The sequence below is a fragment of the Ananas comosus genome, linkage group 12, assembly GCF_001540865.1.
Source record: "Ananas comosus cultivar F153 linkage group 12, ASM154086v1, whole genome shotgun sequence".
NCBI classification, from domain to species: Eukaryota; Viridiplantae; Streptophyta; class Magnoliopsida; order Poales; family Bromeliaceae; genus Ananas; species Ananas comosus.
The window spans coordinates 12,257,100-12,282,336 of NC_033632.1; the positions used below are offsets into that span (position 1 = coordinate 12,257,100).

Consider the following 25,237-nt stretch of genomic DNA (forward strand, 5'->3'; position numbering starts at 1 on the left):
ATAAAAATTGGATGATAAAAATAGAACTTGACCAAATTAAGATTTATTTACAAACTATCATTACAATTTTTCAAATAAATTACGCACATTTGTAAGCGGAAATTTGAATTTCTTAATTTTGACACTACGATTTTCTGAACTCTCGTGAAATGTACTTATTAATTACACGGCGGTTTAATTCTACGTGTTTCATATAATTTTGTATAGCTTTAAAAAATTAAGGATAAACTTAAAATACCATCTTTGTGATTTCACACTTTTTCACTTTCGTATTATATAGTTTGAAGTGTATCAAGTTAGTATCCGGACTTTTTTCGAAAATAACCCTATGAAAGTTCGTATTTGCCAAACTAACCCCGTGAAATTTTTATTTGTAAAACTAACCCTCCTTTCGCCACGTGGGCGCCACGTCAGGGATTCCTCAAAAAGATGGTGAATCGTTCACCGTCTTTGTAATTTTTGTTTAAAAGCGGTGAATGGTTTACCGTCTTTAGAAGACGGTAAACCATTCACCGCCTTTAGTGCAAAATTTTCCTTTCCGCCCTTTTCCCTTTCCACCCTCTCAAGTCCGCCTTTTCTGTGCCCTCGAGAAGACGGAGAACGATTCACCGTCTTATCAAGAACACCATATTATGGATGGACTTGGAAAGATTTGCGCAGTGTAGGGATTTGTACTAAAGACGGTGAATGGTTTACCGTCTTATGAAGACGGTGAACCATTCACCGCCTTCACAACAAATATCAAAGACGGTGAACGATTCACCGTCTTTTTGAGGAACCCCTGACGTGGCGCCCACGTGGCGAGAGGAGGGTTAGTTTCACAAATAAAAATTTCACAGGGTTAGTTTGGCAAATACGAAATTTTACGGAGTTATTTTCGAAAAAAGTCCTAGTATCCTGTAGTTTTATTTTTTTCTTTTCGTCAGCTCATCCGTTAATATTTTGTTAAATTATATACCCGACCTAGTTTTATCGAATATTCGTTTTAATACTTTTTAGTTTTAACTTTGTCACTTATTAAACGTAAAAAAAAAATAGCGGAATGGATAATAAAAAAAAGTAAATACAACTCCAGTATACTAAATTGATGCACTTTAAATCGTAGGGTACTGAAGTAAAAAAGTACGAAACCACATGAGTAATATTTAAAATTTTCACAAAAAAATAAAAATATGTATATTTTTACTCTATTGCATGAAAAAGCCATACAAATCAAAAATTGGTTCTCTTCGTTCTTCAATTTTAATGCTTAATTATCGTAACTAAAAAAGAAAAAAAATATAGTGTTTTCTATTTTAAAGTTTTACAAAACTATGCGTCAAACATGCGGCTTTGATCGTTGTTTAATTAGTAACTTCGCTTGAGGAGAGGGACTGATCAAACTATTTGATAATGTTTGCGGAGTCTACTCGCCAAAATTAAAAATTTACGTCTCGCGTGGTATCATATTCTTTTTTTATTTATTTAAATAAATTTTTTATATGAAAAGGATTAATTTTATTTACAATCATTTCACCAGAGATATTTATTTGACAATGAAAAAATTAAATAGTTTTTTTCTTTTTTTTTAAGTAGTCATCTAGTCCTGCTACATTATACACTACCAAACCATGACAAAAAAAAAAGAGTTAATTTCATACATGTTCCTGTAAATATAATAAATTATAAATATATTCCTACAAAGTTCAATTTTCATATGTTATTTCTATAAAAATTCTTATATTTTCAAATATGTCCCTCTCGTTTGTTAACATCAAAATACTGTTTATTTTATAAGTAAAATGACATTTTTGCCATCACAAATATATCCCTCCAAAAATTCTAACTATTAATTAAAGAGGAGGTAAAAAGGTCAATTCGCCTCACTAACTAGCTAGGATAAAGTATTTTATTTGAAAATATCAGAACTTTTACAGAAACAATATAGAAAAGTTAAACTTTTTAGAAATATATTTATAATTCACTATATTTATAAGAATCAATCCAAAAAAACAAAAAACTTTATCGCCACATCAAATTATATAAAATTAATATAAAAATAAAAATAAAAAACAAACAACGATAACAATGCCAAAGGGGGCCTTAGGACTCTATTTGCAAAATTGCTAAAGGTTAGGGGTCTCCATGCATTTCTACAAATAAATAAATAAATAAGAATAAAATTCCACAAACGGCACCATAAAACCCCACCCAAACACTCAAACACTCCGATCGATCCCTCACGAAGCTCCTTCTAATCGTGAGTTTCTTACTTTTCTCCCGATTTTTCTACATTTATTTCACATTTTCCTTCATGGATTTTGCCCAAAATCTCATCTTTTTATCTCTTTCTAATCAAAAGGTGGTGATTGATGTGCAGTTTTTTACTCAAACAATTATTAGTTAATGATATTCAAAAGGTGTTTATATGTGCTTAATGATCATTCATTCATGTTTATATTGTTCGTAGATTACATTTTTTTTTTATAATGGTAATTTGTTGGATTTTAATATTTCAAAAGCTCCTTGAAATTCTCCTTCTAATGTTTGTTTGTATGTGCTTAATGATTGGATTTTATAGTGCTTATTTGTTGGATTTTATGTTGGTAATTTTCCTTGTAATTTTTGTTAACGTGCATTAATTTACTTCCATTTTCTTAATTTTGTCTTGTTATTTCTCATTTTCCTAAAAAAAAAAAATCTATTTTTTGTCTACCATTTGCATTATTTTGTTCATATTTTTGTTTATATGCGATTAATGATCATTCTTTCATTTCTATATGGTTGGTAGCTTAGCTTTTATATTGCTAATTTGTGCAGTTAATTTGATGTACAAGTATTAGTTGTGTTGATGTTTATAATCTGGTTGATTAACTTCTGATGGTAATATATTTTTGATGAGTTTATGTGACTTTTGAATCTTTTTTTTAAAAAAAATTTTACTCAAAGCATGTTATGTTAGGTAATTTTTGCACAAAATTAGTTCTTTTTATTTATGTAATTACATATGGCTACTTCATAGTTGATATTTACCAGTTTGCTCTTTTCAATGTTCTGATTCTGTTCATGAATTTATTGATATAATTTTTCTTCCTATGTAACTTGCGATTGTTTCTTTTTGATTTTTAGGTAGAAAAGGGGAAATATTAGCAGAAAAAAATGGATCTGATCACAAATGTTTGCGAGTACGAGGCGCTCGCAAAGCAGAAGCTACCGAAGATGGTTTACGACTACTATGCCTCTGGCGCCGAGGATCAGTGGACACTCAAGGAGAATAGAGAAGCCTTCTCAAGAATACTGTAAGTTTCTTTTTCTGTATAATTTTCGGCTTTTTTGTTTTTGGGCTTTAGCCAAACCAAACTAAGCTAAATAATTAAGTAATTAATTTGCTTTATTCTAACTTACTGACAGAGTGACAGTCAATACCTGTGGAAGAATTTTTTATTTTATAATGCAGGATTCATTTGAACATGTAAACAATTTGCATCTAGTTAATACTTTTGATTTTTTTTTTTTCTTTCAACTAGGTTTCGCCCTCGTATACTCATTGATGTGTCGCATATCGATATGACCACCACCGTTCTGGGTTTCAAGATCTCGATGCCTATCATGATTGCTCCCGCAGCAATGCAGAAACTGGCACATCCTGAAGGTTTGCACATTTGAAGTTAGAATTTGAGTTCAGGTTGATTTCAGTTCAGTCCAAGTAAATTAGAAATTGATTACCTCATTTTAATTGTGGTTTCTTAAAATCAAGTACATTTTATTTCTCCATTATTTTTTAAGGAGTTTTTGAGATTTTCTTGTGCTAGTTTTAGGTGTTTATGTATGTAAGTTGGCCTCATTAGCTTTCAAAGAAGTTTTTTTTACAAAAATAATTTGCAAATGTTTCAGTTGAGTTCGGTCTTTAAAGAAGCACTTCACTCTGTAGCTATTATTACTTGAACAGTTGCTTCATAGAAAACTCTTCTCAATTGCAGGAGAGCTTGCGACAGCGAGGGCTGCCTCATCAGCTGGCACCATAATGGTTTGTTTCTCTAAATAAAATTTATCGTATGACGTGTAATTAAGATTTCATGCTTTTGGTAACAATTTCGGAAGTCCGAAGAGAATCAACATTTTTTTGTTATGGAAAAGAAAGTTAGTAAAGCTTGTCTTCTTAAGTGCTTGTTTGGTTGCTTTTGCATCTTATTTTGGTACAAACATGTAGAGACCCCCGAACTATCCCGAACTCTGCCTAAAACTTCAAACACTCTGGTTTTGATACCTAACCTCTCTTTATCTTTGAACCTGCTATCTCTCTGCCAACTTCTACTAGAACCTAACGGTTTCTATCGAAAATGGTAATTGAATATTCTCAGAATATTCCAATTAAAGAGTCACGCACTGAAATCGAAATCCCTAAAGATCATGAACCTGTTTCAAAATGGACTACAGTTCAGATTGTGTACACTTTTACCTTTTATTTGTTGTACTCCAATGACAATTCTTCTAGGTTGACATACTCCAATGACAATTATACAGTTAGAATACGATCTTTTCTTTTAAATCTTGATGCAGGTAGTTATAAATATTATACTATTGTTTACAGCTTTTCATTTTTATTACATCGTGTTATTCAAATCTCTCCATTCTGCTTATTTTTCAGATATTGTCGTCATGGGCTACTTGTAGTATAGAGGAGGTTGCCTCCACCGGCCCAGGAGTTCGTTTCTTTCAGCTTTATGTAATTATCATCTTCTCTAAAGTTGTTGTGTTGCTCGATATCTTTTATGAATCAGCCTCTAAGATATAGTATATTTATGGCCTGATGAACTTTATTTTTTTTGAAATGTTTTAAGAAACATAGATCGAATTATGTCTTTTTGCAAAAATTATCTTTGTCTGGACTGAAAAGCACCTGGTCCCTGCCAATCTTGCAATGAATCAGTGCATTAGATACTTACGACAGCAACATTTTGCTCCACAAAAGATATTTTGGTCCAAAGTTGTAAAACCAAAGTATTTTGACTAAAGATATGAGAACGAAGGGAGAGGGGATTTTTTTTTTTAAATGCAAAATGACCTCTAGTTTACGATGACTCCACAGCGAGTATAATAGAACACTTCATAATTCTCAAACAAAAAATCTACTATTTATATAGCCATCTACTTTTCTTGTTTTTTTAGGTCCACAAGGACCGGAACTTAGTTAGGCAACTGGTGAAAAGAGCTGAGAGAGCTGGATTCAAGGCGATTGCCCTAACTGTAGATACCCCAAGATTCGGACGGAGAGAAGCAGATATCAAGAACAGGTTTCGTTCATGAAAACCCGTATTACATTATGTGTATGGCAGTGTCATTAACTTCTGTATTTCTAACTGGGATAAAATGTTGGGCAATCTCTTTTTTTGTTGATTTTTTTGGGCAGTTAACTTGTTTCAAAACTTTCAATTTGGCTTGGTTCGCATGGAAAATAAAAGTTTTTGGTGCCTAACAGTTAGTTATACATTTACATTTCCCTGCGAAATCATCTATTTACAAACATACTGCTGTAAAATCCTTTTTTTCTAGAGGCTCATTTATGCAAATAAAAGGGCATATGCGCGCGAAACTGAGCTTTTCAAGGTCATATAGGAAAATCCAAGTTTTTCGGGGTGATAAATACTAAATAGTGCCTAAATTTCTCATAATTTGGCCATGAATTGATCTTTCTACTGCCCATATTTAGGGTCTCGAAAACAAACCATGTATTTCAGTTTGAAATATTCGTTTGTGAAACTTTGACGCACGCCCGTCAAACTGATCTGTAACCGTATTGTGCGTCAAATTAATGAGATCTTATCTACTTTTGCAGATTTACTTTGCCTCCCGGTCTGACGTTAAAGAACTTTGAAGGGCTAGACCTTGGACTGTTGGATAATGTCAGCAACAATTCAATTAACATTTCAAATTTTAGAAATTGAACTTTGAATTTTTTTTTTATTAATCTGTTTGATTTATTTTTATATTTCTGTGATATTGCAGACACGTAATTCTGGTCTAGCTGAATATGCTACTAGCCAACTCGACCCGACTTTATCGTGGAAGGTCTATGGATATAACAGTCGGCTAAAGCCGTAGTCTAATTTTATTTGAAAAACCATCATACTAAATGCCTTGGTTTATGAAATAAGGAGAAACTCAAATTTGAAGCTTCTGCTTCTTGGAAGCTGCTATGAGGATTTGTATAAAAATGTCGCTAATGCATCAACAGAAAAACACTTTCTAATTAAGGGAGTTTGGTTGTACTTCTACAGGATGTGAAGTGGTTGCAGACGATTACTTCATTGCCTATTATAGTTAAAGGGGTTACGACCGCTGAGGACAGTAAGGACTTATTTCTTCTAAATAAATTTCCCTGATTATTTTGATCTCGAACGAACTATTTACTCCCAAAAATAAAGTTTACAGCATGATTTTGTTTTACTTTTTTTAAAAAAAATAAAAAATACAGCAAGACTAGCAATCCAAGCTGGGGTTGCTGGAATTATTGTCTCCAATCACGGCGCACGCCAACTAGATTATCAGCCTGCTACTATTAGCTGTCTCGAAGAGGTACACGACTTCTTACATCAAGAGTTTTTTTATGTAATAGTTTTTTTTCTTTCATTGGTCCTACAAAAAACTAAATAAAGCACCTATCTGGTCTGACTTCTGAAGTAGCTTGAGATTAAAGCTTATTAAAATGTGAAAACTGCCCAAATAATGCAATGAATTATTATATTCAGGTTGTCAGCACAGCGCAGGGACGGGTGCCCGTGTTCCTCGATGGTGGGGTCCGCCGTGGCACTGATGTCTTTAAGGCATTAGCTCTGGGTGCTTCTGGTGTATTTGTAAGTATAAAACAGCAAACATTTGCGCTCTAGTTATACTGAGTTCTTTCATTGCTAAACGTCCCTGTTCATTTACAAATATTATATCCTTAAACTTTTTAATCTCTTGTAGCTTAAGAAGGTAATGTAGAGTTCCAATATTTCAAGATGGCAAAACTGAGATCATGATATTCATAAGAGATTCCCTGCAATTTTGCCTTCTTCACTATTGAGTCATAATCTTATCTGTCAATTTGATATCTGTAATCTTGTCATCAGATTGGACGCCCTGTGTTGTACTCGCTAGCGGTGGATGGTGAGGCAGGCGTTAGAAAGGTGCTTAAGATGATGAGGGACGAGTTTGAGATCACCATGTCGCTGTGCGGCTGCACGAATCTCAAGGAGATCATGCGTAATCACATGATCTCCGAGAAAGACGTATATCGCTCTTCTCGTTTGTAACAGGCTGCTCGACCAGTCAAGCGGTCACAACTCTCTTCTTCTACTTCTGTATACATGTGTATGCTAATAAGCCAGAGAAGAAAGTATCAGTGTTTAATTATCCTCAACAGTTGGCATAAAATTGGAATTTAGTATCTGAGACATTGAAAGATGTTCTAAGGCGGTGTTTGAATGATTAATTTTGGATTTTGGTTTTATAAATGGTTATTCTGATGATCTTGGTTTTTATGTTTTCTACTTAGGATAAAACTCATACGTTCTACTGCCGGAATAATGTTTTTGATGAATCAGCTTTATACGCGTGGTAATTAGAAAGTGTATTGTGGTATTTTCATTCATATTTGATGTCCTGTCGGATGTCTTATTTGAATAAGGGACTTGAAGAATTAACTTTTAGGAAAGCTGATCATGAGATTTAGTACACGAGATTTAATAATGCTTCCAGAAGATCAGTATTCTTTTTCTTTTAACTCATGTGGATGCTTGTTTAGTTCGTCTTAAATGTGTTTTATTTAGTATGAAGCCATGATGAAGCTAATTGGAAAGCAATTTGAAGGGCTATTTGATATCCTTGAAGAGAGAGAATAAAGATATGTATATGGTTTCTATCACAGTTATCTAATTTTGTTTTCCTCATTAGTGTAGACTGAAAATGTGGTATTCGAATTAATGTACAGGTTGATTTGAAGGAGAGAGCATTGTCGAAAATATGGCATCTACTAGAGGTAAATTTAATGCAAACTTCTATTCCAAGTGTTAGTCGGATTATTTGGTATCTGCTATGAATTTGATGCGAACTTTTATCATTGATACTTTGTTTGAGGGAACGTCGTCTGAAGCAGAAGCACCAAACTTCTCTATTTTCCAATTTCTCTACTAGAGGTGACTGCAGTTGAAAGCAGAAGCGGATGCTCGAGTGCATTGTATTTTCTGCATCTGTAAAAGTTAACATAAGCTGAGAACCTTATATTGTAAGTTATTCCTAAAAGTTGACTCTATGAGCATAATTATTATAAGTTGTTGCTGCATCTTCCTTTACAACAATTATATTATATTCTTGGTAAGATTATACATAATTATTATAACTTGGGGGTTTTTGTATGTTTAGTGTGCTTTTTTGTAGAGTGAGATGATTCCAATTATTCTGCTTACCAAGCGTAAAGAGAAGGATGAAGCAGAAAGACTTCTAAAAGAAGAAAAATGGGGAGAGAAAGTTTGCTATAAGAGGACACTTCAAGAAAAAGCGGGCAAGATTACGAAATTCGGTTTGTTCCTCCAATACTTCATTTTGGAAATCATAAAACTTGTAGAGTAAGTTGTAGATACAGTAAAGAGCTCAGGGACTTACTGTCTAAATAGACCAAAGCTTTACCATCTTGATATTTTGTTGTCAAGTATGTTTTAAGGACCCTTTAATGGTTACTGAGTATATGAGACTTTTGACGTGTGACATTCGTCGAGTTCTAGTATTATTAGATGGTGCAATTTTCTCATGTAGATGATATTCTCAACCACTTATTTTTGTGACAACGAAAGTTATCGAGAATACTTTGTTGCAAAATTAGCGACTGTGCAGATCACACTTTTTAGCTCAGTTCTCTCTTTTAGTTATTAAAATGTAATTATTCTCTTCTTTAATTTATTCTTTTTAATTAGTATTATCTTTTCCTTTAGTCAGATTATATAATGCACTGTTTGCTATTCTATATCATGATTGATTGAGAATCATAGCACATATTACAGTTGAATCTAATGCAAATTTTTATCTTTATTTTCTTCTAAAAGTTTTTTCTTTTGTAAATGATTCGTCGTGCATGTAAGGTGTAAAAATTTATCAGTGATTGACTCTATTACGATATAGACACTAGTAGCTGGCTACTTTAATGCGAAATAGGTCCAAAGGCATTTAATGAGAATTGAACCAATCGATGGCCGCCTAAACATTTAGATTTCCACCCATTTCTTTTTCAGGTCCCCACTTGGACTAATTTTTGTCATAGCATAGGTAAATTATGCAAATTAGGAGTAAATAGGGGAGGGGTTCTTTCCCCCCTTTTTACTGGGTATAACTCTTCTTACACAGTCTCTAAACTTTGCCGTATATTGCAATTTCATCTCTGACCGTCAATAAAAAAGAAAAGGAACTAAGTTTTTCCCGTAAAATGGCCAGTTTACTGATTATAGGGTTAAAGGTCATTTTAGAGGAAGAACAATCATGTTTTCATTAGCAGCCAGGGATAAAATTGCAATATATCGGAAAATTTATGGAACTCGTACACCAAGTTCGCCAGAACATCGTTTAGGAGCACCCAAGCAAAGCATCTATCTCTACATGGAATAAAGTGTTCGCCTTTTCTCTTTGGACACACTTTAAGATATTGCAATGTGGAAGGAACAATCCTAGAAACTTCCTCTCCATCTCACTTTTCCTACTGAAAGGCAAAACCAAGGAAAGAGCATCTCTCCTTTTTTGTCTCCAAACTTCCAATTTAAAGTCTTCCATTGATCTGTTCATTTGCTGAACTCTATGATGCAGGAAGAGAACTTTTTATCTGCTCTATCGTATTTTGATCAGTAAAATGGGTAATATAATCGGCGGCCTATTTCATCGCCCTCAGGTAGAGCGGCGGCCGATGTTAAGGACTCAACGATCAATAAGACAGCCAGGTGCTGATCCGAAAAGGAAGCTGTTAACGAAGAAATATGCACTTATTCCTGATAACTATACTTCACTTGAACAGGTTTTTTTTTTTTTTTAAAGCACTTAAACTTGTCGCTAATCTAATTTTATTTCGATCTTTTTGCTGAATTTTGTTTGTGAATACTCAGTATTTCTGTAAGATTGTGGGATTGATAAGTAATTACTCTGATTCTGGTGTGTTAGATTAGGGGGTGTTTGGTTCCTCGGAAAAGCATGGAAAATTATTTTCCATAACAAAAGTTTTCCATGGAAAACTCCCTTTTCTGCAGTTTTCGTTTCCGGATAAAAAAATCCAGAAAATGAAAAACACTATTTTCCATGAAATCTGAAAAAAAAAAAACTTTTCCCGGAATACTTCTTTTCCTAGGAATCGAACTAACGGAAAAGTTTTACGAGAAACTATTTTCTAGGATATTTTCTGGGAAACCAAACACCCCATGTATATTAACTTGTTTTCTTCAGAAAAAAATCCAATAGGTTCCGACACAGGCTAAAAGTGCATGACTTTTTATTTTCTGTAGTATAGCCTTTCTGATTTTTTTTTTCTACAAATAAAAATTGTTTATATTCAACAGGTTACGGCAGCGTTGGGAGAATTAGGCCTTGAATCATCAAATCTCATAGTTGGCATTGATTTCACCAAAAGCAATGAGTGGACAGGTTATAGAAGTGAAAACATTATTATTTTTGCTATTGTTTTTATTATTTTTACTTGCGTTGTTGGATCCGCTTACTATATACTAAATGTAAGTTCCCAATTACATTAAAAACCAACTGTATTAATCCATTAAAAACCAACTGTAAATAATTCTTTTCGTTCAGGAAAGCGTTCATTTAATAATCAGAGTCTACACACAATTGGTAACAGACCCAATCCTTATGAACAAGCCATTACTATTGTCGGCAAGGCTTTGGCTCCGTTTGATGAGGACAATTTGATTCCTTGTTTCGGATTTGGTGATTGTAAGTTTTTTGTCATGTTTGTTTTATCCTTTTCTCTTTATTTATGAATTTTTAAAATTGTTTTGAAACATTTCTCTTGTTAGTTGTTACTTACATAAGTTTTTGTGTGTGTGTGTGTGTGTGTGTGTGTGTGGCTTAAACACAGCAACAACACATGATAAATATGTGTTCAGCTTCCACCCTGATAATTCTCCTTGTCAAGGCTTCGAGGAAGTTTTAGCTTGTTATCGAAAAATCGTTCCGCACTTGATATTAGCAGGTAGTTTAAATACTTCCTTTTTTCCTTTTTTTTTTCCTTTCGTAATTGAAGTCGGTTTTGAATATATTATCCTCGATCAAAATTGACCCACATCATTAATTTCTGACAATTTTAATACTAATAACAGTTAAATTATGACTATATTGCTTGATGATGCACAGTAAAACTGTTATATGCAAGGAATTTTCATTCTATATATTGTCGCTTTTAGTTATGGCGACACTAGTTCATTTCGACAGTTTAGTTGTTGCTTTTAAGCTATCAGTTAGCGTCTGCATTGCTTTTCCTGTTATATTTTGCTTATCTCAAAATATTGAATCAATTAACTAATATAATATTCACTTGTATGGAAGGGCCTACTTCATTTGCACCGATAGTAGAGGCCGCGGTCGACATTGTCGAGAGAACCGGTGGCCAATATCATGTGTTAGTCATAATTGCCGATGGCCAGGTTGAAATTTCTTATTTCTCCATTTTTTTCTGTAAAATTTACGCATATAACCCCCTGCAAAGTTACCTACTTAAACATATATATTGCTGCGATGCCATTCAGAACATTTTAATTCTTACTTATTATACCCATGTACTACAAAACCATTTTGAAAAGGAAATGTATTTGTTGAAACAGATAATTTTGTAGGAGTCTACATGTAAAAGCCATTTAGTTTCAATCATTGTTAACTCAATTACTGTGTTTTACTATACGCAGGTTACTCGGAGCATCAATACAAGTGCTGGAGAACTCAGCCCACAGGAGAAGAACACGATTGACGCAATAGTCATGGCGAGGTATTTATCACATTTTGACTTCGAATTCTTTCTCTATCACTTTATTTAAAACTACTTGGTGATTAGATGGGGTTGCAAGGTCACAAAATGGTCATGGCTCATGTTAAATATATTCGTGGGTTGTTTCTTATTGAATTGCTATTTGGGTCACATAGTTTTAGAGCGAATCCTAAGATCCTGCTATTCAGTTAGGTTGTGGGTTCGATCCCCTCCTTGACGGGTTAAATTCTCTCTTGATGTTCTAATGGGTTAAATCTCTATCTTTCTTAACTCTCCTGTCGATTCTACGTGCTTTTCATATCCATCATGCACGTAAGTGCGGGTGTTATATATATTTGTAGGCAATTTCCTATCGGATCGATTTGGTGGGTAATGTCTCGTACTTCATTCTTATTTTCTTGCATTTTATAATTCATGTGGAACTTAATTGTTTCATTTGAGTGATATACAGAGTGCATGTGTTTATTGTATCTAAGCAATAAAAGGAAAAATATAAAAAGACTGACGAAATTATATTTCTCATTTTAGTTCATACCCGTTATCGATTGTGTTAGTTGGAGTTGGCGATGGACCGTGGGAAGACATGCAGAAATTTGACGACAAGATACCGGCGCGAGATTTCGACAATTTCCAGGTATTTTATTTTTTGCTTTTATTGCCACGTTCAATTAGATGATATACTAGTTGTCTTTACTTGAATCTCATTACAGGATAAAGAGGTTCAAGTGTCTTTACTTGAATTTCATTACAGGATAAAGAGGTTCCACTTGAACCCTTTTCCTTTTTTAAACAATGATTCAACGACACCGCACATTCTAAGAATTCGGATAGTAAATTTTCATCCCTCGTGTTTTCGCGATGCAGTTTGTGAACTTCACTTCTATCATGACGAGAAACATAAGCCAAGAGCAGAAGGAAGCAGCTTTTGCTCTCGCAGCTCTCATGGAGATACCGATTCAATATAAAGCCGCCGTCGAGCTCGGCATTCTAGGGTATGAACAACACACTCTTAAACATGTTCTTACGCGACAAAAACACAAATAAGCCGTAATGAAATAGCCTAATTCCACTTATTTACCATGTCGTTCGAGCTATAACTAGCCCACTAAAATGAGCACGTGATAATCAGATGGCCCAAACAAATACCGCAATTTTCAAATCGTCCCTCTAAATTTCTTAAACCTTTTGCTCAAAGTGATAAATGTCGTCAAAAAATACGTATTTGCATTTTAAAATATATAGATTTTCATATTCCTAGGGGGAAGTGAAAGTGTACTGATACTTGTAATGCTAAAACCAAAACAACAAGATGTCAAAGTAAAATTAAAGTAAACCACAAGGAGTTATCTAAAAATTTCCTCCTAGTTTGTAATCCTTGTATATGGATTTTGCTTTGAAAGGCGTGCCACCGGAGGCGGAGGCAGAAGAGTAGTAATTTTTCCGCCCCCCATACCTCATGCCCAGAGACAACAATCTTTGAGGGGGGCGCCTGAACCCGTGCAATCGGCAAGCGATGAATCGAACCAAGTAAGTAAAATCTTGCTCTCTTTTTTTCTATTGGCATATATACCCTCGGAAACATGTAAAATAGCACAATTACTTTCGCGAAAGAGTATCTATGTAAATTTCTTTCCATGTAGATATCGACAGGGGTATTTACGCAATTTTTGCATATTTAGGCATGCCAGAAAACAATTATGTTGTTGCATTTCATGAAACTATTTTCTTATCGAAAAATCTTGTTTCTAGGTTTGCCCAATCTGCTTGACGAACACGAAAGATTTGGCTTTTGGTTGTGGTCATATGGTGAGTTATGTTACTCCTTTTCGTTTACATGTATATATATATATATCATTCGCTACGCCTCGAGAGGGCACTTTGAGATTCAGATTAAGATGGAAATAAGGTTTTGTTGATTGTAACAGTGTTGCAGAGAATGTGGGGAGCACTTGTCGAGATGCCCGATCTGCCGCAACGCTATAACGTCGCGATTAAGGTTATACACCGGATAATCGCGCGCCGCCGTCGTAAATATTTCAATTCCTGATCTTGTAACGGCGCAAAAGATGGCGGAAATGAAAGGATTTACAGCAAAATAAAGTTTTTAGCCTTCTGATGTGTATGACTCGATTTGCGGAAACAAATCGCGTAAACGGTTTCGGCGGTCACCGTCGGTGGCCAGGGACTGAAGTTGAAGTGTATAAATAAAAAGTGTAGGGGCTCACTCAAAATATCTAGAGAGTACAGGGCCTTTTGTACATTTTACTCACACATATATATATCCTGTAACTTTGAGTTGTACAGCTAAGTAAAGCTTGTTTTAAGTGATCTCTGGTTCTTAAAACTAATGAAATAATATGTGAGGTTTTGGTTGTTTTTTTCTCGCGATTTTGTTTTACTTGTGAGTATCTGTTTGGCTCGATCGCTCGAACAGCTTTTCTACTCGAGAAGCAGAACGTGAGAGTATCTACGGTAACGAATGGAATTTAGAGCTTTTGTTGAAGTGCAAACTCAAAATGAGCTTTACATTCTCAAAACAGAAGCTTTAATATGGGATTTTTGTTTCTAGTTGCAATGCAAATTGGTGAGGACATTTTAGTCTTTTTAAAAATAGGCTTTTAAAGTGCTTCAAATAAGGCTTGGTTTGCAAATATGTTGTTTAAAATGCAATATTTTAGGACTTTTTTTTGTTGAATATAAATGTTAAAAATATCGGTCGTTTTTTGTAATTTAAGCTTTTCGAAAATAATGATTGTTTTATTACGGTAGGGATTGAGTTCACAGAAACATAATTTCTAAGAAAAAAAAAAAAGGCACTATAATCTAGTTTGGTAATATGATGGCTAAAAGCTCTAGTTTATACTGCAAAAGGTTTAAATTTTAAAAGCACTTTTAATTTTCTTCTTGTATACTTTAAAATTGTAACGACCTGATGACCCGCTAACAATAATAACTCGTTGGATTCAAACAATCGGCCCAAAATATTTAAACCTAATTATTATTACTAGAGTGAAAACCTCTTATATTCTAATCAGAACTACTTTGCCATTCGATATGGGTCTATTGGAGCGTTACAAACTTTCGTCGCTAAGATCCTGACGTTCTCGTCATGCCCAAACAGGATACCAGACATAGAGACGGTAATCCATTTCCCATCCAATGTTAAATTATTGGGATGCTGCAAAAATTATGGTTTTCACCGCCGCCGAAGAAACATGTGGCTTCGGATGATGTAGGGCTAATAATTGTACGTAAAAGCACTTTCACAAAAGCTTCATGGACGTAGAAAAAGCTAGTAACTTACCCTTGAAGCCATGAACAAGGAATAATTAATTAATTAATCAATTCATTAATTAATAAGTAATTAATAAATTATGCAACATCCATGTGATACCCCACACGGTTTTAATATTTATTGCTCCTTGGATCCACTACTCCCTCCCACTTTGACTAGTCCTTTTCCAAATCAAACTCTTATATTTATATATATATATATATATATATATATAGAGTTGATCTAGGATACTTTTACAAGTATCTTCACCATGTTGCTATCAGGTTTTTAGCCATTAGATCTACTTTTTGATTACTAATAGCCCTTGGATCAAACACTATTCCACCTACCACCACCTACCACCACCTACCATCATCTCAACCTCACATCTCTCCATCCAAGGGCTAAAAACACACAAGTATCACTTGGGTGATACTTGTAAAAGTATTATAGCCCTACTCTATATATATATATATATAGAGAGAGAGAGAGAGAGAGAGAGAGAGAGAGAGAGAGAGAGAATAAGTCTCCTGTATTTTTGAAAGTACAGAGATCTCCGTACTTGTAAGTTATTTTCGATGATAGAGAAAGTATAACAGAACCGATCGCCGAATCGAATGTCCTATTATTGAAAATAACTTACAAATACGGAGGCTTCCGTACTTTCAAAAGAATAGGAGCCTAGCTCTATATATATATATATGAGTGGGCCGGTATGCTTATGGAAGCACGGAGCCCTCCGTGCTTTCAAGTTGTTTTCGATGTTCGGACTTTCGAATCGACGATCGGCTCCGTTAGAGTTGATCTAAAGTATTTGAAGTATTTAGAAAATAAATTTTTTGATTTTTCGATATCATTTGCCTAGTGATCGAAGTGGCTCAAAATCAACGGCTGAAAATAAAAATCTTACAAAATATAATGATATGACATTAAAATTTTAAATCAAAGTTATTGATCTTGCTTTATATGATATAAAGAATTTTCTATCAAAATTTCACGTGATTTGGATATTTCTACACCGTTACACTTGCAACCGGCTCACCACGGCCATTAAAATTATTGATCTTGAGCCCCTTCGATCACTAGGCAAATGATATCGAAAAATCACAAAATTTATTTTCTAGATACTTCAAATACTCTAGATCAACTCGAACGGAGCCGATCGTCGATTCGAATATTCGAACATCGAAAATAACTTGGAAGCACGGAGGGCTCCGTGCTTCCATAAGCATACCAGCCCACTATATATATATATATATAGAGAGAGAGAGAGAGAGAGAGAGAGAAAGTTGAGCTCGGTAGCAAAAGGGTTTCGTTGTTATTCATTTGTTTTAAATGATGAACTCTTCAAATCGATGATCGATGTCGTTGAATATGATCTAGCTATATCATTTGAAGTATCTAGAAATCAAATTTCATGCTTTTTTAATATTTTTCTCTTGCTCATCAAATGGATGTAAAAATAAATATTCTTTAAAAAGTGATGATAGAAATTTTGTAATCAAGATCGAAAGTATAAATCTTGTTCTAAATAATTTAAAGAATTTTCTAACCAAAATTCAATTGATTTGGATAGATTTACACCGTTAAACGAGAAAACGACTCATATCTGCCATTAAAATTACAAATTTTGAAACCCTTTGATCATTAGGACAATGATGCCGAAAAAATTTGAAATTTGATTTCTAGTTAGTTTAAGTGGTATAGATCATGTTCAACGATACCGATTGTCGATTTGGAGGCTCCACCATCAAGAACAAATAGCTGGCGATGAAGCTCGTTTGCTATCGATAGCATTCATTTTGGGGTCAAAATCTCCATTACATATTTACATGTGCTTCTACTGCTTTTTGCTCCCCAGTTCCAGCTATTGTACTGATCCAGTCTCAGTCACTGCCCCTTTTTTTAATCCAACTTTTTTTTATTTTATTTGAATAAAAATATATAAAATTTATTTGAACTATAGACGATTTAAATTTAACTATGCAATTTTTTAAAATTTTAATTTTACTATATAATTTTTTAATTTATTTAATTTATTAAATTGACCTCAATTAGTTGTGAAAAAAAGAAGAAAAAAAAAAAAGCAAAAACAAAAAAGCTAAATCAGGGAACACAATTAAGTAACCATGGTAGTGCCAAATCTAATCCCCAAACATAAACAACAAGGATTTATTTTTTATTTTTTTTATTTTTTATTTTATTATTATTTTTATTTTTATTTTTATTTTTGTTCTCTTTTCATTTTGAGCAACATGGGCAAGTGGGATAGTGCAAGTGAGGTCATCTCAGATTCTAACACACACTTATTAAAAAATAATAATAAAATAAAATAAAATAATAAATAATAATAAAATAAAATCCTCACTTGAATTCACCTTTCTCTCTAACCCTACTAATAGTTTATCAAATAATACATAATAAATAATAAATACTATATATCAAAATTAATTAATAGCTTATCAAATAGTTTAATTTAATTTGTATGGTTCTATTATATTACATATAAATTTATTTTGTAAAATTTGATATATAGCTGGAATTTCACAATCGTAGATAATAACAATATACAACAAGATATAATTTTTTGTTTTATAGTGTTATAATTGGCGAGAATAATAATAATTTAATTATATCTTGGTCACCCAAAATAAATAAATAAATAAATAAATAAAAATTTTAAAAAAATAAAAACTAAAATATAAAACTTTAAAAAAAATAAAAAAATTATATTAAAAGAAATTTTAAAAAAAATCTCTCCTGTGGAGCCCACAATATATCTATCATTCACGCGGTGACAGCTCACGCCACCTCGGATTTCGCGCCAAAATTAACTCCCGCGCATTTACTGCGACACGCTCTCTTCGGTGTACCCGTTACATGTCACGGTCCGTGCGACTGACATGTGGGCCCTACAGTGGGTGGGCCCCCACGCGCCGTACTTCGCTGTGGCACTACAGCTGTATTCATTGGTTATTCTTTTGTTTTTTGTTTTTTGTTTTTGTTTTTTTTTTACTTAATTTTGCTTGGGTGGAATGTGTGGATATGGATTCCACCATCTCAATCCATACCCGCAGTTGTTATTATAACGATCCGACCCGTTAGACCCGTTAGCAATAAGTGTTTAAAACATGTTTAGACTCTGAGACATTTTAAAGACATACAGATTAGAATTATCATACAATAGGTCCAAATCACCTACACACACAGATCGAATTACCAAGCGACCGATTGGTGTAGCATTTTGTCTCGTATAACACTTAGCTCTTACACTTTTAGCTGGAATTCGGCTCTAATACTAATTGTAATGATTCGACCCGTTAATAATAATAACTCGTTGAATCCAAATTACCGGTCCAAAATGCTTAAATTCGGTTATTGTTATTAGCATACAAGGCTTCATATAATCCAATCAGAATTATTTTTCCATCAGATTTAGGATTATTGAGGCGTATTCGCGAATTATCCGTAAATTTGCAATTACGAACACTATTTTTTATCCAAAAAATTATAGATAAAATTAATAGCAAGTATCCATATAAATATGTACATGTATTAAAATAAGTGAAAACTCATTTTGTATACTTATCTCTAAAATTTAAATCTTTAATTCTTCTTGGTGTTGTTTTAAGACTATATATTATGATATTTTAAATTAATAAATTATATTATATTTTTTAATATATATATATATATATAGTATTTAAAATATATAAAATAAAAAAAAATACTTATCACGGCANTTTTTAATATATATATATATATATAGTATTTAAAATATATAAAATAAAAAAAAATACTTATCACGGCAGGCGAGAATGAATAAAAATATTGACTACTCAAAATTTTAAAAATAAAATTTATCTATAAACAAATAATTCGGCAATAAGCTAATAATAAAAACTCCCAACCTCAATGCATGCTCACTTAGCACATTTGAAATCTATTATCACATGATTTTAATTTCTGCATGCAGAATAATACAGCATTTTAGAGGAAAAAAAATAAAAAGTATAAAAACAAAGGTGCAATATTTATTTATTTATACAATATTTTAGAAAAAAAAAAAAGTATAGAAATCAATGCATGTACAATGCAAGAATAATTAATACAGCTGGGACTACCCATACATTTTAATACCCATCTTTTTTTCCATTACTTATAGTTTCTAGGTACTTAATTTCCTGTGAGATATACAGAGAGAGAGAAACAAAACAAAACAACACAAAACAACACAAATTAAGAATAGCCCAAAAAACACACTGGTTTTAGAGAGAGAGAGAGAGAGAGAGAGAGAGAGAGAGAGAGGGGGGATGGAGAGGAACTCCTCCACCACCACCCTCTTCCTCTATCTTCTTCTCACTACAATCACCTTCTCCTCCTCTTCTCTCTTCTTCTTAGTTAAAGCTGATGATCCCTACAGGTTCTTCACATGGAATGTCACCTATGGTGACATTTACCCACTTGGTGTTAAGCAACAGGTAACTTAAACTTAACTTAATTAACAACCCATTCTTTCACTCTATTATTAACTCTCTCACTCTCTCTCTCTCTCTCTCTCTCTCTCTCTCTCTCTATATATATATATATATATATATATATCTAAATGTGCATGGTTTGATTTGTAGGGGATTTTGATAAATGGGCAATTTCCAGGGCCTCAAATAGAGGCTGTGACAAATGATAATCTCATCATAAATGTGTTCAATAGCTTAACTGACCCCTTCCTCATCTCATGGTGAGTATGTGTTTTTCTTTTTCTTTTTCTTTGTTTTTCTCATCATTTTTTAAGACTATTCTTACTAGCTAGTTACCAACTTTGGTGAATGCCACAATGTAAATTTGGGAGTTTATTTATTTTGAAGTGGATTAATTTTATGTATATAGAGTTTGGTTGGTGGGGGTCAAAGCCCAAATCTTGGTTTTAATTATGTCACTTTCAAATAAGATTATTTACTAGTTTAGTGAGCATCAAAGTGTTTGAATATAAATATTAGGGCTTTTTTTGCATTTAGCCCCCTCACAAAAAAAAAATTCACAAATAACCCCACAAAATTTATATTTGCGTGATTGGCCCGATTCCCGCCACGCAAGTGCCATGTGGGCGTGGGGGTCTAGGCTAAGTTGAACATGGTGAACCATTTATTGTGTTTGGACACAGTGAATGGCTCACCGTGTCCTTTGTAAACTCTAAATATTACTTAATACCGTCGTAGGAAAATAAAGGACCACGGTGAATCATTCAGGTGTCCAATACGATGAATGGTTCACCGTGTTCAACTTAACCTACACCGCCATCCATACTCGCGTAACGCTCGCGTGGCATTTGCGTGGTAGGGATGGGGCTAATTTTGCAAATATAAATTTTATGGGTCTACTTGTGAAAAAAAAATTTATGGGGGCTAAATGCAAAAAAATCTCTAAATATTAAAAGCACCGTTCTTTAATAACTTTAGAGTTTGGGAGAAAATATGATTGTTTCATATATTGGTGGGTCAAAGTGTAACGATCAGACCACTAACAATAATAATTTATTGGGTCTAAACCACCGGCCCAAAATATTTTAGCCCACTTATTATTATTAAGGTGCGAGATCTCATATATTCCCAATCAGAATCTCTGTCCCATCCGATATACGTGGGACTATTGGGACAATACACAAAGACCAAATCTTTGTTTTGGGTCACTTCAATAAATCTATTTCCTAATTTGGTGAGCATCAAAGTGGAGAAGGTTCACTTTGAATCTTCTATACATAAAATTGGAACTTTCCAAAGCAGATAATGTAGAACTTGGGGGGTCAAAACTCAGAAGCCCTAATTAATGTTCTATTTATTAATTTATTAATTACATCGAAGTGGATTAGCTCACTTTGGGTCCATCTAAATTCGAAAATCGCAGCTTATGGGTCTGTTCTGCGTTGCGGCGATTTTTGACCTAAAAAGCTGATTCTATATTTTTATCATTAATAAGAATTATAAATTATAAATTGTAAGGATAGATTTGCTTTTACTTTAGTTATTATATATTCCACTAGTTGAGGAATAATATTTTTGAAAGGAATAATAAGATCTCAACATTGAGGGCTTTTTTTTTTCTTTTTTTTTTTTGAGGTCGAGATTGCCGCAGATGTTGAATCTGATTCTCTATATAGATTCTGGCTTAAATTGATGATATGGTTTGATAGATTCTTTAGGAAGTCCCTTTTAGCTTTTTCTTTTTCGTTTGCTTTTTCAAATAGGAATAGGGACCAAGGCACAAGAAAAAAAAAAAAAAGGTTCACTTAGTTGGATCGACTTAGCGAGTTTTACTTTATGTTAAGCGCCTGTTTGGTTTTGGCTTTTGGAACAGCTTCTCTATTCGAGTACGTACAAATTAAGAGTCTATTAATTGAAAATATTGATGTTCTTTCCTAGATAGCAACGCATTGATTACTGCTGTTGGTTGCACTCGACGTAAATTCGAAAATCGTGACTCGAATGAGCTTTTGAACTTCTTCGCATTTGCTTTTGCTTCTGCAAAATGATTGAAATGTAAAATTTTGTAGGAATGGGATTCAACAAAGGAGAAATTCATGGCAAGATGGAGTTTTTGGCACAAATTGCCCGATCCCCCCCGGAAAGAACTTCACGTACATTTTGCAAGTTAAGGACCAAATCGGAAGCTATTTCTACTTCCCTTCTCTCGCCTTCCACAAGGCGGCGGGCGGATTCGGCGGCATTAGAGTCCTCAGCCGTCCGATGATCCCCGTTCCGTTCCCCCCTCCCGCGGGCGATTACACTATATTGGCCGGAGATTGGTTCAAAGCTAACCACACCGTGAGCACCTCTAACCTCGAATCTCGTCTTTAGAAGCCCGCATTCTAAGTGCCCGTAAATTACAACTTTTTTTTTAGCTCTCAGTTTTATTTCGCCGTCTTTGATTCAACTTTTGCAGGATCTTCAAGCTATCTTAGACAACGGAAGCGATCTTCCTTTTCCCGATGGGCTTCTCATTAACGGCCGAGGTTGGAACGGGAACACGTTCACAGTTGAACAAGGTAAGTATCTTATATACTATCAATACATTGTACTCAGAATAAGCATTACCCTGACGGATCAAGTTCGATCAGAGACGACTTTCCAATATATGTTTTGTTTAAAATTTTCAGGGAAAACATACCGGTTCCGAATTTCCAATGTGGGTATCTCGACATCGCTAAACGTAAGGTTTCAAGGCCACTCGATGACTCTAGTCGAGGTGGAAGGGTCGCACACGGTCCAAAACACTTACTCTTCGCTCGACGTCCATCTAGGGCAATCATACTCGGTTCTACTCACCGCAGATCAACCAGCTCAGGATTATTACATTGTTGTCTCCACCCGATTTACTAGCCCAGTTTTGACCACCACCGCCGTCCTCCACTACAGCAACTCCGCAGGGGCCCCTGCAGGCCCGCCACCCGGCGGGCCGACTGTCGAAGTTGATTGGTCGCTCGACCAGGCCAGATCGCTTCGGTAATGTCCCTCTACCTTCTTTGTACTAGTAAATTTTACTCGCAAAACAAATTTCTCCGACTAACTCGATGATCTTTTGAAGATTGAGGTGTAGATGTGAGATTATGCGTAAAAAAGCGCCTTACCATGTATGGGTCGAGTAAAATCGCTTCGAAGTTTTATATGTTGCTTGTTCTAATCTCATGCATTATTAAACCAGGTGCAACCTAACCGCAAGCGGGCCAAGGCCGAACCCGCAAGGCTCATACCACTATGGGCTAATCAACACGACCCGAACCATGAGGCTCGCAAATTCCCCGGCAACAATCAATGGCAAGCAAAGATATGCGGTCAACAGTGTATCATTCGTTCTAGCTGATACTCCGCTGAAAGTCGCCGATTTTTATAACATTCCCGGAGTGTTCTCTCTCGGAAGTATTCCCGACAATCCGACCAATGGCGGGGCCTACCTTCAAACGTCGGTTATGGCGGCCAATTTCCGAGATTATATTGAGATTATTTTTGAGAATGGCGAGAACACCGTGCAATCATGGCACATTGACGGATATTCCTTCTTCGTTGTCGGGTACGGACGTATACACTAGTAATCGACCTTTTTATGCTCTCTTCGGGGCTTGTTTTGCCCGGTCAGAGCATTCGCAGAAGCGTTCGAGGAAGGAAAACCAACTTTTTTCCTTATATTTTTCTAAACGACTTGTCACTACGACAGAAGTAGAAGCTTCAAATTAGAGCTTTTACTTTTTGTAGCTTCTGGTTTTTGGACTAGAAATGGTTTTCCAGAAGCGAAAAGACGTAATCATTACTAGAAATTTATTGATGAGCAGGATGGATGGCGGGCAATGGACGCCGACCAGTAGGCAGAATTACAATTTGAGAGACACTGTCGCTCGCTGCACCGTACAGGTATACTCGATCTTTTACCCATTTCTTGTTCGGTTTTTGCTCGATATTTAAACAAAACGCAATCGTAAGTAATTGATACAGGTAATCACCATACTTTGATGATCTAATGCTACTTATATTTCGATTCATTGGAACCTTCATTCATCGAAATTGCAGGATCCAAAAAAGTTGTATATTTTCTAATGTGCTTTGCTTTGATTTTCTCACTTGATGATCAGGTGTACCCTCAATCATGGACCGCGATATACATGGCCCTGGACAATGTCGGCATGTGGAACATAAGATCGGAGAGCTGGGCTAGGCAGTACTTAGGGCAGCAGTTTTATCTCCGCGTTTACTCTCCTGCGAATTCGTGGAGAGACGAGTATCCAATCCCGAGGAATGCCCTTCTCTGCGGCCGTGCATCCGGCCGTCGAACTAGGCCGCTCTGATCGACGAACAATCCGGATTTAAGTCACGAAGGGGTGACATTTTCTTCTTAATTATTCATCACAAGAGAGTTGCAGATAAAATGTGCAATTTTTCAGCTGGAATGTGCTGCTTTAATTTCTTAATTATTATTCACGCTATCTTATCAATTTTGTATTGGTTTCTGCATCTGCACTCACTGCTGATCAGAAATGTTTTGTAGTATGATCATAACTTATTTCTTATATCTTAATTAAATTTGTCGCCAATTTGGGTCTTTTTGTATGATTTTTGTTTCATTTTAAGGTAAAAAGGGAGGAAAAAAAAAGAGGAAAAGTTGGATAATGAGCCTTCCTTTATTCAAAATAATACAGTTGAAATACTACATCACTTCATCACACCTGATACTACTATAATACCTTTGCATGATGAGCCTCACATAGAAACTTTTAACATGTAGAAGACACTAAAAGCCAACACATTCATATAACTATAAAAAAGCATGTACTTATATATATATCAGTATATCTAGGAAGGCAACAGCACAAATATTAAAGCATGAAACCTCAGGGTAACCCTTCTCCATGGACCATGGCATGCCCAATTTTAAACCAAGACTTAGCCACCACACTGCTGGTATTAGTACTAGCATTTGTAACTGCAGGTGTCCAAGCCCAAAAAGTTGGTGGCACAAATGTTGGAAACCACAGAAAGCATTTTGATGATTTGATCACTCCATCAACTTTGCCAGGAGTGTCGCGCGTCGGCGTCGGCGTTGGCTTCTCTTTGAAGGCGCGGAACTCCGCGAGTTCCCTTCCATTGCTAGGGCAGATCATAAGAACTGCAGCAAGTAGCAGAACAAGAGCAATTCTAGTACTCATGGTTATGCACTCATATGTGTTCAAGGTTGCATGTTGAGAGTGGGGGGTATCTATAGTGAGAGAAAGCCAACTACCAGCAGTGATGCTTAGCTGCTACAAGATCTCATTCAGGTTATTTTTACATAAATAGAATGCAGATGCATGCATATGTTTGAGGAAATATATAGTTTGCGTTAGCGTCATAACTTTTCCTTACTAGACGACTTATAAAAGGATAGAATCACTAACCGAATTAAGCGATTGTTACTGTTGAGACTGTTAGATGCAAGCCTGCTTGGCCTGACTTCTC

General features: G+C 34.8%; 3 protein-coding genes across 8 annotated transcripts; all 3 read left to right on the plus strand.

Moving 5' to 3' along the window:
• LOC109718272 (peroxisomal (S)-2-hydroxy-acid oxidase GLO3-like) lies at positions 2,141-7,475 on the plus strand. The gene is made up of 12 exons (XM_020244428.1): positions 2,141-2,239; positions 3,109-3,278; positions 3,507-3,631; positions 3,960-4,006; positions 4,628-4,705; positions 5,149-5,273; positions 5,816-5,882; positions 5,986-6,048; positions 6,258-6,327; positions 6,455-6,555; positions 6,729-6,833; positions 7,092-7,475. Exons 2-12 carry the CDS (start codon positions 3,139-3,141, stop codon positions 7,272-7,274), a joined length of 1,104 nt encoding a protein of 367 aa, XP_020100017.1. The 5' UTR covers positions 2,141-2,239; positions 3,109-3,138; the 3' UTR covers positions 7,275-7,475.
• Positions 7,656-14,369, plus strand: LOC109718270 (E3 ubiquitin-protein ligase RGLG4-like). 6 transcript variants are annotated; one of them, XM_020244421.1, is made up of 14 exons: positions 7,656-7,999; positions 8,098-8,245; positions 8,383-8,539; positions 9,811-10,015; positions 10,551-10,635; positions 10,798-10,938; positions 11,084-11,197; positions 11,551-11,648; positions 11,907-11,986; positions 12,515-12,620; positions 12,851-12,978; positions 13,387-13,513; positions 13,736-13,792; positions 13,912-14,369. In XM_020244421.1, exons 4-14 carry the CDS (start codon positions 9,854-9,856, stop codon positions 13,996-13,998), a joined length of 1,185 nt encoding a protein of 394 aa, XP_020100010.1. In that variant the 5' UTR covers positions 7,656-7,999; positions 8,098-8,245; positions 8,383-8,539; positions 9,811-9,853; the 3' UTR covers positions 13,999-14,369. The 6 variants fall into 6 exon arrangements, with proteins under 6 accessions (XP_020100010.1, XP_020100014.1, XP_020100011.1 ...); XM_020244425.1 differs by having other exon boundaries at positions 9,893-10,015; XM_020244422.1 differs by having other exon boundaries at positions 8,398-8,539.
• LOC109718014 (L-ascorbate oxidase homolog) lies at positions 19,492-24,355 on the plus strand. The gene is made up of 8 exons (XM_020243994.1): positions 19,492-19,741; positions 19,889-19,998; positions 21,808-22,078; positions 22,197-22,299; positions 22,411-22,756; positions 22,956-23,321; positions 23,581-23,659; positions 23,878-24,355. Exons 1-8 carry the CDS (start codon positions 19,574-19,576, stop codon positions 24,088-24,090), a joined length of 1,656 nt encoding a protein of 551 aa, XP_020099583.1. The 5' UTR covers positions 19,492-19,573; the 3' UTR covers positions 24,091-24,355.

Coding starts and splice junctions, on each gene's coding strand:
- LOC109718272 (XM_020244428.1), top strand. CDS start 3,139: ATGGATCTGATCACAAATGTTTGCGAGTACGAGGCGCTCGCAAAGCAG. Junction 4,706..5,148: donor TTCGTTTCTTTCAGCTTTAT/GTAATTATCATC, acceptor TTGTTTTTTTAG/GTCCACAAGGACCGGAACTT. Junction 6,556..6,728: donor CTATTAGCTGTCTCGAAGAG/GTACACGACTTC, acceptor TATTATATTCAG/GTTGTCAGCACAGCGCAGGG.
- LOC109718270 (XM_020244421.1), top strand. CDS start 9,854: ATGGGTAATATAATCGGCGGCCTATTTCATCGCCCTCAGGTAGAGCGG. Junction 10,016..10,550: donor ACTATACTTCACTTGAACAG/GTTTTTTTTTTT, acceptor TATATTCAACAG/GTTACGGCAGCGTTGGGAGA. Junction 10,636..10,797: donor CAAAAGCAATGAGTGGACAG/GTTATAGAAGTG, acceptor CTTTTCGTTCAG/GAAAGCGTTCATTTAATAAT.
- LOC109718014 (XM_020243994.1), top strand. CDS start 19,574: ATGGAGAGGAACTCCTCCACCACCACCCTCTTCCTCTATCTTCTTCTC. Junction 22,757..22,955: donor GACCAGGCCAGATCGCTTCG/GTAATGTCCCTC, acceptor TTATTAAACCAG/GTGCAACCTAACCGCAAGCG. Junction 23,322..23,580: donor TATTCCTTCTTCGTTGTCGG/GTACGGACGTAT, acceptor ATTGATGAGCAG/GATGGATGGCGGGCAATGGA.